A 13,843-nucleotide genomic window follows, 5' to 3' on the forward strand; every position below is an offset into this window, starting at 1 on the left:
ATACTAGTTATGAATAGTTGTATAGTTGACATCTATAACTATAGATCTCTCTAGAATTCAGTGGCAACCATTTGTTACCATTGTACAGAGAAATAGTTACTTATTACTGTTGAGATAGTGACTACTAGCAAATGAAAAAGTCCTATTTTTTTAACTGAATAGCTAATAGTCGCTGCTCTGATAAGTACCCATATCTAATTAATAGTTAATACTGAAATTAAAGAAGATAATAGTTACTGTTAGATCATTACTAGTATTCCAAAATAAATACTGGGAACATAAAAACAGATGCTAGTTAGTATAAAGGAATAATTGTTAAATCAGCTTGCCATACAGTCATTGTTCATTGGACATATTTGTTCTGTTAACTGTAGGATACCATTGTCAGACGCTTTATCATGACTGATGGCGAGGGGAGAGAACACTTTCATTACTTGGAGAGAGGAGAGGTAAGAGTTCCCATTTCAGCCCTGTACCGGGTGCCCGGTCCCAGTGAGGAAATCGGAGATGATGAGGAAAAGAGCAGCACATGGATCCCCGTCCACGAGAGCTCTCAGGCACAGGGGTCCGGGGCCCGGGACCCCACTCCGGATTTGGTCTCGGATGAGGAGGAGCAGCCCCCCTATCCGGCGCTCGCGCCCGTGGTGTTCTTCTGCATCAAACAGACCACTCGTCCACGGAGCTGGTGTCTCAGGATGGTTTGCAACCCATATCCTTTAAATAATGCTCCATCTACTATTTAGAAGTCAAATATGTGGTTTTTGAAGAGTATGCCGACGACTGCGGCATTAATCATGCGCAATAATTGATCAGTTCCTATTTTGTTCTTCTTGGACCTGACAGGACTTCGGTATCAATTAAGATCTTTAGGTGTATGCTGAATGGCTGGCTGGTTGCCGTGGCAGCTTGCAGCTTCCTGCGTGTATTTTGACAGGAAACTTCAGCAAATAAGAGCTGATCTTGTTCTCCCACCGGTATAGGCTCCCAAAGATGCGTCCTTTTGGCAGTGTTGCAATTAAGAGCACTATTTTATAAATAGCTTCATTAGCTGTAGGGGAGGCTCAAGCTCTCTGCTGAAGTGATGCACAAAATGCAGCCTGGCACTTCGTAGATATTGCTTTATGATCTAGATTATATACAATGCTTATGATTTCTAGTTTTTAATGATGAATTGGACTTGCTGGCCTCATTTTTGCACTGCACTTCCTTCCATTTTGTGGTTTGGTTTTGCTGCTTAGCCATAAAGCAAATTACTTTTCGGTTGTAATTGTTTTCATATTACATTTATGATGGCCACATTGTGGTCTGAAGTGCATTATGTATTTCATCACTTTTTGATTGAAAGCTGTAAAGTAAGCAATTAGATTAGTGTAGATATACACTTAATGGATTTGTTGTCATGTGGTTCTGCTACAGAAAGCGCTCTGTGGGATATTTGGAGGATATGGAAAATCTCACTGCAATTTGTATTATTTCCGTGATTGTTTTGTGAACTACTTAGTGTCGCATGCAAATGCATTTTCCGTTGAAATCTTCTTTATGTGAGTTGTTTATATTTTTCATGGTGGGGCACTTTGCATATAATGCATATAAATGGCAGCTTCCGTTGCTCAAATGTCTGTTGGATTATTATAATCACCATTAGGATCTATGCACCAAGCAGTTCTGTGTGCAACATTACAGAAATGCCAATGTGCCTCACTGCATCATTCCACTGATTATTTAGACAAAAGTACTGAACAACTGAAACTGAAATATCGAGAGCATCAGCCCCCCCCCCCAATCAAGGCACAATAGGCAATTTCAAAAATTAAAATTTTTAAAACTGCTGGTTATTTGTTTTATTATTCTTAAGTTTGGGTCATTTATATTCTTCTGTCTTTCGATCTCTTTTCTCCTTTACTGACCTTTCTAACCAAAAAAGTGAGTTTTTTTTTGTGTGGCTGTTATTAGGGAAGTTTAATGTGCTAGCATTAGTGTAGCCGTGCAGAATGAAGGCTACAAATAAGCATGCTTGTCAGATGAAAGTATGTATCATCTTTATTTTGATTAGTCACACATGAGCTCTCCCGCCCTCAGACACGTGTTGCGAGGCCATAACACTTATTTATTGAGGTGATGATTAATCAGTATTCTGACATATTGTAGACATCAATGGCAGAACTGGGACTGTGTGTGTGTGTGTGTGTGTGTCGTTTTTTTTTTTAAATCGATGCCAACTCTTCTCCAGAAAATTGGTTTGAAATATTAAATTAATTAAACATGATTCCACTTATATAGTATATTATCATTATTGCCATTTTTTTTTTTTGCTAAATGTCAGCCTGAATAGTTCAAAAGAGCTGCTCTCAAAACACACAATTGAATTTGCAATCCTGATTGCAGGGGCACTTTAAGCAGTAAGGTATAAATGTCTTTTTGTGAATTCAGATATAGATCATGTGTGCAATGTTCATGTTGCCATGTGAGTATCCTGTTGAGACGTACACCTGGACCACAATGACAACATTCAGTCTGTTCAGAGCAGGCATTTTGCCATGTGCGTCTGCATGGCTGCACCCAAAGTCACATACTCTTGAGTAGGTACTTCTTTTGAATTTCTGAAAATATGTTCTTTATAGTATGAATGTGTGTAGCATGAAGGCCGTCCAGACTGCATCAGTTATGTGATCTACAAGTGCCAGTTGCATCACATCACAGGGATAGTAAAGTGTCCATCAGAATCTTACAGGAACTAGTAAGTTATATACAGATACTTTTCATCTTCTCTTTTATGAATACTGTGAATTCGGATATACTGCTCTTTTCACATTGTTTTATCACCTACTATATAGTAGGGAAGCATGCAATTTCAGGTGGGGAATGTATTAAATGGATAGTTTAATACATACTCAAAAATCTAAATTCTGTCATGTTGTTCTAAATCTGTATGGCTTTCTTCCTTTTGTGGAACACAAAGATTTTTGGAATAATGCTTTCACTGTTTTTATACAATAAAAAGTCAATGGGGTCCAAAACAATACTACTTTTGCTTTTTTTAACTGTCTCTTTAAGAAAAGATGTGCTAATTGAGAAAGACTGTTTAACTGGGTGCAATTGGATTAAAACTAGATTAATTTCATGAGCTTCCATGTTTATGAGGAAACGAATATCATCAAGAGGGTTCACAGTGTTGTAATTGAAATAATCCCAGATTTTGCTCAGCATCATACAAGGTACAGATTACCAAAAAAACAACAATGATGGCTATCGGTATCATTTACTCTATTATCAGGAAATGTTTTCCTGTACACTAGCACAAAGCCAGCTTGTCTTGCTGCAAGTTTTTATATTTTTTCGCTTAGAGCAACTTCTCACCATTAAATGGAAGCATGTGTTCACGGTGTGGATCATTCGGTTTGACGGTGAAGCTCGGCACTGTGGGATAGGTCATGGGGTTGCGCATCACAAAAGAAAAAGAAAGTCTGTGATAGCAGAGAAGGGGTGAGAGACAGAGAAAACAGAGAGATTGCGGTCTCTCAGCATGTTCTTGTTTTTGAAACCCCACTCAGGGCACAACACAGACAGGAGCAAATGCACTTATAGCTTCAAATCATGAGCCTGAAATTTACTGAAATGAAGCCTGAAATCAGAGTGGACGTTTGGAGATCTAATGCTGATTTGGTTGAAGACAGCAGAGTCTTATGGGAGCCGGTGCTTGTGTAACCTCTAGTCTTTGAATGTAGCTATAGGAAAGGAAGCTGAATGATTTATTGGTCTTGGACATATGGAGAAGAGGAGTCACAGCCAAAGCATGCTGATTAGAGGAGCGTTTGAGGATGAATATCAGTTCAGATGGATTTCTGTATATCCTTAGGCCTGCAGCTCGTAGAGTGTTTAGCGCTATGGTGTGGAACTAACAAGGCCCGTACAAATCTGCTGTTGACGTCTTCTCGCTGTTTTATGACTTCAAATGTACAGAAGCGATATGGACTTCTGTGCCTTTAAAGGACAGCCTGTACACACGGCGCAAATTTATGAAGTGTTTTGGATCTGCAGTACACGCAAGCTTCATGGATCAGGTCACAAATGTAAACATTGATGCAAGTTTAAACTTTCATACTGATCCTCAGGGGTGGTAAAAGCTCTGGATGGCATTTTTATGATGCAGTGTGTTTGCGTCTAGATAATGATAATGGGTCTAAGGCTTAACAATGACAGAACAACACTTATTCGTGCCAAAGTCACTGAGGGGCAACGATCTGGATGTGTAGTTTGGACTTGCCTTCAAGATTACAAATGATACAGCAGGTGGCAGCCTGTTCCCCAAAAGCAATTTGGACAGGTTTCACATGTTGGGGTTAGGATGGCCGATACTGTAGCTTCAGACTGCTTTTAAAATGCTGCTTGCTGGAACATCAGTCTCTCGAGTGATTTAAGGCTTCTTTATTTAAAAACAGAGACAGAGTGTAAGAAAACGTATCTTAGCAAGAATGTGTGCAGAATTTTAATCAAAGTAAAATGCAGAACTGCTGTAATCAGAGCTAATCAGTGCTCATCAATTTAATCAACAAACTAAAGATGTTAATTGAACTGTATTGATGATGAAAATATGGTGAGAAAAAAATAAGATATTAGCAATGCAGTAGCAGTTAAAAAAGAAACGTATAAAGAACTGCTTTCTTTAGTTGAGAGCTGGTAAACTGAATCGCTTGCTAGCTGGTTAGCACACTCAAACACATTCCTGTAAGAGATTAATCAGCTATATTTGCACAGACAATGAACCAAATGGAGTCACAGCCTTTGCTAACAAAGATGTTAGCGGTTATGCTAACATGACTAGCACCCACTTATCACATCACATAATTAATAATCAAGAGCCAAGTTTTATTATGCCCACAACTTTTCTTTCCTCTGTCCATTATCAAATATGAAAATCCTGTTGACAACGAAAGCAGATTTGAGTATTTATTAGCCTAAAGTTTAGCTGTTAATCTGCTTCCTTTTATACTGTTACGAAAATGAACCATGGTTTTATACAACAAATGAACCCAAAAAAACGATGGTTACTATATAATTAAACCATGGTAACCACAAATTAATCGTGGTCTTGCTACACTAACATTTAACCATGGTATTTGTAGTAAAACTGGCTAAACAAATAGTAATCAATGTAGCTACCATAAAACATGGTTTCTACACTTTTACTATAATAAAACCATGGTTCATTTTCATAGGGGTATGCCAATGTAATTTGTAATATCATGTTTATGTTGTGGATATTTTATATATTGATTTATATACTTTATATAAATTTGGTGCATTTCACTGAGCTAAATAACCAGCTAGCAATTGTTCTGCCATTCATCTAAAGTAAATCAATCCCTGCTATGACTAGCACCTACTTAAAGGGTTACTCCACCCCAAAATGAAAATTTTGTCATTAATCACTACATGTCGTTCCAAACCCGTAAAAGCTTCATCTTTGGAACACAATTTAAGATATTTTGGATGAAAAACGGGGGGCTTGTGACTGTTCCATTGACTGCCAAGTAATTACCACTGTCAAGGCCCATAAAAGTATGAAAAGCATCGTCAGGATAGTCACCATAGCGCCATTTTGGAGATTATCCACTGAAAGCAAGCAACGTACGCTCTTCTGTATCAGCCGCAACACAAGGATAAGTTTTCTACATGTATTTACGCTTTGATTTGAATGAAAATAGTGCATCCTTGTGTTGCGGCTGACAAAGAAGAGCGTACGCAGTTTGTATTCAGTGGATAATCTCCAAACGAACAAAGCGGGTTTCGAATGACATGGGGGTAAGTGATTAATGACAAAATTTTCATTTTGGGGTGTAGTAACCCGTTAACCTGCTTTTTAGTAAATCATGGCATCTATCACATAATTAATTCATTAGCAAAGCATAGCCTAAAGTCCACCTGTGCATTCAGTTCTTATATTATGTTTGTTTATGGATATTGTACAATCGCTTGTGTATAGGATGTGAACTGAATAACCATCTAGCAAAAAGGTTCACTTTATTGGCATTTTTCTAAGGTAGATAAGTTCCTATTATGACTACCATCTCCTTACCTGCCTTTTATCAAATCAAGACGCATATCACATCACATAATTAATATTTATGAGTCAAGCATATAGATTTTAATATATCCTCTTGATTAAGAATATGCAAATCCTAATGACTAGGAAAAACCGTTTGAGTATTTAATAGCCTGTTGCATATTTTATTAACATATTTATGAGTGCGCTTGTAGCACTGGTTCCACAACAAGACAAAATCCTCCCTACTCATTCACTCAATGTATATCCTACATGTCACAGTCTCCAAGGTGTTGTTGATCTCAGCGATTATTGATTTGGTCATGTAAGGTGTGGTGCAATAGACTTTATTCTCAACAGACTGTTATAAACAAAAGGCAGAGAAGCAAAGGGCATAATTGAAAAACTAAGTTGCAATCGATTTTGAAGGCTGCCATGGACGGGTCCCTCTGGTGAACCTCAAATCCACCTGGCTCTGTGAAGTGTTTATACGGGGTGAGAACTGAAAGGATGATCTTTGAGTGGCTGGTGGGAGGTGGCCGTTTAGGTCGCAATGGACCTCCCTGGGGAGCGGCGGCCAGCTGGGACCCGCTCCATTTGAGGGGGACGGATGTATTCCAGGCTCATGAAAGAGCCAACGGTGCCATGGAAAAATTTCCCACCTGTGGAATCGAAAGCAAAACCATGGTTTTCTCAATAGCACTCCTGCTTTTTATTATCTGTCGGGACGTTTCTGTATTTGAGTTTCTATAAGTCTCGCTTATAATGCCAGTTGTGACAGGAGCCACTTCTGAAGCATTCGTTCCCAAATCCCAGCATGCTGTCGAGCCGGGCTCCTCTCTGACAGAAATGTTTCACTATTGTGTTGATTCAGCTGCTATCTCACACTTTGAATGTAGACCACACACAAATGACAGTGTGTTAAAAGCTTTGGATCAGGTGTTGATGCGAGTTTGAAATGTACATTGAGAGTGACAATTGGACACAAGGAGGGCAAGGCTCAGTTGATTGAAAATGACAATAAGGCATTGTTTTATGTTTCTGGTTCAGAAGATGTTAAATGCACTCGAGAGTAAATTTTGATGTGAATTGAGTTTTGTTGTTACATTGTCATCCTTCTCCTTTTGTTTGTTTTGGGATTTCTGTGTGGATAATTAATAATGCCCTTTTTATGCAAGAGATTTCTTTAAGAGACTTGACTATGGTGTCAAGCTTATGAAAATAATATGAATTTTTAAAGATGTCTCTGTATGTTTTGGAGTCGCTTTGTGCGGCATTAAATCTACTGCCAGAGATATCAGAGTTCAAACAGGATGAAAAGTAGTGTATGCTGATCTTTCCTCTTGTGATGAAATATCTGCGCATCTGATATAATTTCCTTTGGCCTTATGCAGAAATTAAATTATTTACGATTGCTACACTGCTTATATGAGAAGGAATGATTTGGTTGGATGTGCAACATATTGGTCTCCTTCAATTCTGCACTTTAGCATCTTTCTCTTATTTGCATCAAAATTACATCAACCTCATGTTGTTCCAAACCTGTATGAATTTCTTTCTTATATCAAACATAAAAGAAGATATTTGAAAAAAATTTTCAGTCAGTGAAAGTCCCCTAGTAAAAAAAAATAATTTTATTTCAAACAAAGTATAGGTATAATCTATAAACAAAGTATAATCTATTAACACATTTACTGACATAACATACTTACTGATATAAAAATTATAATTTTGAGTACTACTTTTGCAGAATGCACATTTCATAATATTAAAGGGATACTCCACCCCAAAATGAAAATTTTGTCATTAATCACTTACCCCCATTAGGGCTGTCAAAAAAAAAAAAAAAAAAAAAAATACAATTTCGAATATTTAATTTAATTTTATATAATTTAAAATAAAAATCCACATTCGAATGCAAAAACGCTGCAATCGAATTTGAAATGTTTGTCAGGCAGCCTTATATGTGGCACACAAGATGCTATGAAGATGTAGGTGTCGTTGCATTTTAATGCTTTTTTTAGTCTATCCAGTTGAACCCACTGGATGCAGTGCTGCTCATTCAAAATATAGTGGAAAAAGAGGACATCAATGTGGAGATTATGTTGTTTATGTCAAAACTGAAACCAAGCCGTTCACGCAGAATGCATTTTATCGCATTTTCTATAGGGACATCTATCACCGTTGCACTCGCGTCTCGCACAAGAGAGCGGCATGTTTAGAAAGCCATGTAAAATTAATGTAAGTTCAACTTTTAAAAAACATGTCTCGAGAATTTATGGCGGTTTTTCTGCATCCCACTGCACCTCATGTTTTTAAATGAAAAAAGTAGGCTACTCTTTGTGATTGGTTTTCGGTATTAAACTGTACATACTTACATGATGCTTGTTGTTTCTAATTGTTTAAGCAGCGTAATTAATTACATATGGTTTATAAACAGTATTTTAAACATTATGCACTTTTTTCAAAGATAGTCTTGTTTTTTATTGCTTTGAAGAAACGTGCATTAGTAAGGTAATATTTTGCTCGATGCACCCTCCAAAAGCTTCCCCCCCCCCAACAGAAATGTTGTCTTTTAAATTTGAATATAATTCGAATTTTGATAATATTTTAGTACAAAATTTTTATTAAGTTTTTCAGCCAATTTGACAGCCCTAACCCCCATGTCGTTCCAAACCCGTAAAAACTTTGTTCGTCTTCGGAACACAATTTAAGATGTTCTGGACGAAAACCGGGAGGCTTGTGTGTCCCATATCCGCTGGACGCAAGCAGCGTACGCTCTTGTGTGTCAGCCACACACCGGATGCGCTGTTTTCATTCAAATCAAAGTGTAAACAAACGTAGAAGACTTATTCTTGTGGCACGGCTGACACACAAGAGCCTACGCTGCTGGCATCCAGCAGATATTCTCCAAAATGGCGCTACGCTGAATCAGAGGACACGAATTGTTGAATAAAGTCGTTGTTTTGTTTTCTTTGCACAGAAAAAGTGTTTGCGTCGCTTCATTAAATTCAGATTGAACCACTGATGGCAGATGGACTATTCTGACGATGCTTTTCGTACTTTTCTGGACCTTGACTGTACAATTTACTATGCAGTCAATGGGACAGTCACAAGCCTCCCGGTTTTCATCAAAAATATCTTAAACTGTGTTTAAATATCTTAATCTGAAGACAAACGAAGCTTTTACGGGTTTGGAACGACATGGGGGTAAGTGATTAATGACAAAATTTTCATTTTGCAGTGGAGTAACCCTTCAAGCCTACAAGGTGTTTTAATGTCACTATTGATGAGGACCGTATGATCTTTGAATAATATCGGTCTTTAAATGCAAGATATTCCTTTTTCACTAGAGTCAAAAGAGTCCCCATTTTGTTTTGGACCCCATTGGCTTTCATTGTATGGATGAAAACAATAGAAACATTCCTCAAAATATTTGAGCAAATGTCAGAATGTAAATTTTTTTGGGTGAAATATCCTTTTAAAATAAGTCATAGGTTGAAAAGAAGTGCATTTTCTTATTCGTTTAAGAAAAGGCCCAGTGATTTCGTAGTCAAATGGAAACTATGAGTAATGTTCTTTGTTGGGCACCGTTCCCCACATCTTCACACCTGCCTCAACCGGTCTTGCTGTTTTATGTAAGCTACAGCTCCTGCTTGGCTGTCAATCATGTGAGTTTGTGCACCGCATTCTCTGTGCACGATGAAAGCAGAAACTGATGAATAAATAAAAACTGCAGTGCAAAAACTGGTGCTAACGGCAAGGTCTTTGTCCGCCACACTGAGGTTGTCATGGCAATGTGGACCAATAGTTTATATGGGGCTTATGAGGCATGTTCACAGCACAGCAGCCTATTTTGCCGCATGACAGAAAGACAATGTCCGTTTTGGATTTAGATCTAATTTAAAACAGAGCTTTTATGGGATGACACATTGATATGTGAAATTCAGGGCATCCCATTACAGCGAAAACTTTCAGATTGTGCAAACGCGCAGTATTTGCACTGGAATTAGATAGTTTCATAAAAGGTAAGTTGGGAGGGGCATGTGGGTGGCACTTTGGGCTTTCACTGCATTAAAGTATGAGGGGATTTCTCTGAGGAGAAGCACTTACTAGGAACTACCTGGTTGCCAGGCAACAGACGAGCTCATGCCTCATACTTCAAGAGAAAGTACAGCACCCCTTCATCCCGAAAGCATGGGCTTTGCTGAGTCAATATTATACATTATTAATGACCTGGGTTATGAGATGGCGTGGAGAGGGGGCAAAGGGGAATTGGGGTGGGAGAGGAAAAGAAAATTCCATTTGGAACAATTTATACCTGCTGTGTTCATTTTTGTCGGTCAAGCAAACAATAAACTGCGGTAGATCCTTCAGATCTGAAGTCTTAAGGGCTCACAAAGGGTCTCTGGAATCGTGTTCTGTACCTCAGTTTAATCATTGATGTGATAATGTGCTGTCAGGTGTTTTACTCCAAATGCTAGTTATCAGAATTTAGACTTACCACTTTTTCAGCAGCCTTGATTCCAGAGGTATTTTCCGATTCGTTTTCTCCATAGGGATGTCAGGTAATTTCTTAATAAAGAGTTTAAGTCATGCATCAAATCAACCAATTCTGAAATGGATCACAGTACAAATGTTGAATAAGCGTAAAAAGACAAAGTTGCAAGAATGCATTCTTAATACCTTTTATGATCTACGTATCCCATGAAGCATTGTGAAGCATTGGAAATAAAGCATTTGTTTCAAGAACAACTGTACAAAATAATATATTTAGAAACTGAATAGTTAAAGCCAAAATAATATATTTGAAATATACTACAAAATATTAAAATATATACAACTATATAAGTAGTTTAACCTCGATTAAATTCAAAACGCTTCAGGGGATTTGGAGGCCATTGCTAAGCTGTTTTGGCGTGGTTTTTGTTTTATTTTGTGTAGGGCTGAATGATTAATTGCATTTGCGATAATATCGCGATATGAAAAAACTTGATTTTTCAACCACAGAGGCTGCGATTACACGTGACATGCGAGAGTAAAGAGGTGTGTTCGACTTGAAGATCGATCGGTGTATGACATCGGTGTAGCTCTCGCGGTACTTTGACAACACAAACCAATCAGTCTAGCAGCGCTGCTTCAAGTCGAACGCATCTAAGCAGTCTTCAGAGGAAGCATCAAGTTGACACGCTACAGTGTTGCCATGTCCGCGGTTTGTCTCCAAAAATGTGATATTTAGCCCCTGAAATGCGAATCTTACCAGGGGAACTCCTCCAAAAAACATGTATTTTATCCCCCCCGGAATGCTATTTTTACCGGTGGACCCCCCTCGAAATGCGATTGGGCTAGTTTTGTGTAGCAATTGGGCGGGTTTTGTTGTGAAAACCTGGCGAGCCTTACACCCTACGCGTGGAAATGTTTGAAAGCGTATATATGAACGTACTTCAGAAAAGAGTAGTACGCAGCTCATGTAGAACCGCCAGGTCGTGACCACCCTCGTGCAGGTCTTTCAGGGCTTTGGCCTGGTGGACCTGCAATAACGCCATGGCATGGAGGGCAGAAGCCGCCTCCCCACAGGCTCTATAAGCACTGCCAGTTAGACCTGACGAATACTTACAGGCCCGTGAGGGGAGACACGGGTCACCCCGCAGGCTGGTAGCGGCTGTTGGACATAGTTGCATGGCCACAGACCGCTCCACCGATGCAGCGATCGACATCTGGTCGTCAGAGGGGGCACCGAAGGAAACACCTGGTGCACCCCGTCCAGCAGAGAGCCCAGCATGCTCCTTCGGCAGCTCTACCGGCTGCGGAGGGCTTGAGGGGTGAGGAGCTCCACTTGGGGATGCCCTCACCGTGATCCTCAAATCACCTCAGACTCCACCCGATGCAGCGTCACCCCGGGTGCCAGGACGAACGCTGGATCGCGGCAGAGGCAGAGGGACTCCACCATGTTTGACATAACGGAGTCTATTACGCAACTCCGAGATGGTCATGTCCCCACAAGAAGAACATGAACCATCAACGAAAGCTTCCTCAGCGTGCTGAATGCCCAGACACGTGAGGCAGCAATCGTGACTGTCCTGAAGCGTCAGGAAATGACCACACCCAGAAACGCACGGGTGATAAGACATCTTTAAAAAGACGCGATCACCCGTGTTACTCTTTTAGAGAAATTGCTCTTTCAGAGAAATGCTCTTTTAGTGCTGAAGCACGCAGGGGAGCTGGCCACCGCACAATCTTTTTCTCCCGTCCAACGTGACCACCGCTGCTGCGCCATCACGCCCGCACTCGCTCGCAGAAACACTCTCTGGAAGGGGAGAGCAGTAGCTTCACCACTACCGCTCGGCTCCGAAGCAAAAGGATGCATTAATGCAGTGCACTTGCTGCCTCTTATGCTCACGCTGCGATTAGCGGCAGCTGGATGCAATGATCGCATGCCAATGTCCATTGGCTTGTTTAGTTACACTCGAAGTGGATTGGTCTCTCTGGCGAGATCCCAATTTCGTCGTCATCCGACGTGACTCGGAGTGACCGACTGAAAGGGAACCAATTTTGACCTTGAGCAAGGCACTTGACCCAAGGGTACCCCAGGGAGAAAGTCTCTACATTACTTGACTAGATCTTGTTAAGTAATTCCAGTAATCCTAGTCCTGCTGTAGTAAATATAATTTGAATTTTTTTCTTGAAGTTTTATGTTCGTTCCAAAGTGTTGTTTTAATGCAACATGTAATTGCTTTTGACCTTGTAAATTAACATACTGCTTCAGTGAAGCAAATCCAACATTTAGCCAGAAATCTGTGTAGTTTGGCTCACCAGATATGAAATATGATGCAGCACTTATGCAGGGTAAGCATCCCCACAGAGAGACTTGTAATGGCTGGCATTTTGTGGTAACTCGATGGTGTTTAAATTGCCATTTAAAAGCACATTAGCTAATGTCAATGATGTAATGAAAAAAATGTTGATACTCATTAGCCTTCCCACTAGGCCAGATGGAGCTTTATTATTACTGTATAAAAGAACTCACATTTGTCAGCTCAGTCTACCATGATTCACTTGTATATGATAAAAAGCTTTTTGAAATGGCCCAAAACCAACCAGCGTTTGTACAATAAATGGCTTATTTTAGCTGAAGTGGCTTCTAAGTTGCTGATAGCAATATATTTGAAGAGGCAGATGCAGTCGTCTTATCTGTGGAAGCGCTTGAGAGAGCTGTGCTAATGTTTCGAGTAGCCATGAGGTAAAGCTGCATGCCACAGAGCATATATTAGCTTATCTGACAGGACGCCTACGCTTATGCCCCTGATCTTGTTTGTTCCATTTCATGGCCCTGAAGTTAGTCCAGTGCTAACACTTCCTGTCTTGACCGTGTGCTGCCCATGTCTTTGTTTTGCACAGAGAGACGTCCAAAGTTAATGATCCGTCATTATATGCAACAAGGAAAACTTGACTATTTCTATCTGACCTCCATGGCCATATGTCTCTCTTGTTATGCTCTAAAGATATCAGATATTACTACCTTGTATTTTAAAGTACAGTGTTAAAAAAGTTGTTCATGGAACTTAAAAAAATTAAAGCAACAATTCGCATGGCTTTTTTATGGAAACCCATTTCTGACACACATGAAAGAAAAAAAAAACCATGCTTTGGTAAATCAATTATGACACAAGTCGAAGTTGAAATAAAAAATCAAAATTAGAAAGTTGAAATTATGACATACTAAGTCATGATAATGAGATAAAGATGAAATTATGACATGAGTCAAAATATCATATACTAAGTATATAATTATGAGAATAA

General features: G+C 39.4%; 1 protein-coding gene across 1 annotated transcript in view; it reads left to right on the top strand.

Annotated features, from left to right (window-relative positions):
- Positions 1–398: 398 nt before the first annotated feature.
- The window catches only part of LOC306868706 (voltage-dependent T-type calcium channel subunit alpha-1H-like), a gene marked incomplete at its 5' end in the record, with an annotated part of 138,804 nt that continues 125,359 nt past the window's right edge, over positions 399–13,843 (top strand). Inside the window, one exon of the mRNA XM_079414997.1 lies at positions 399–709. Coding sequence (XP_079271123.1) covers positions 399–709 — 311 coding nt within the window. The remainder of the gene's footprint in view (positions 710–13,843) is intronic.

The sequence above is a fragment of the Barbus barbus genome (genome assembly GCF_936440315.1).
Source record: "Barbus barbus genome assembly, chromosome: 4".
Classification (NCBI taxonomy): Eukaryota; Metazoa; Chordata; class Actinopteri; order Cypriniformes; family Cyprinidae; genus Barbus; species Barbus barbus.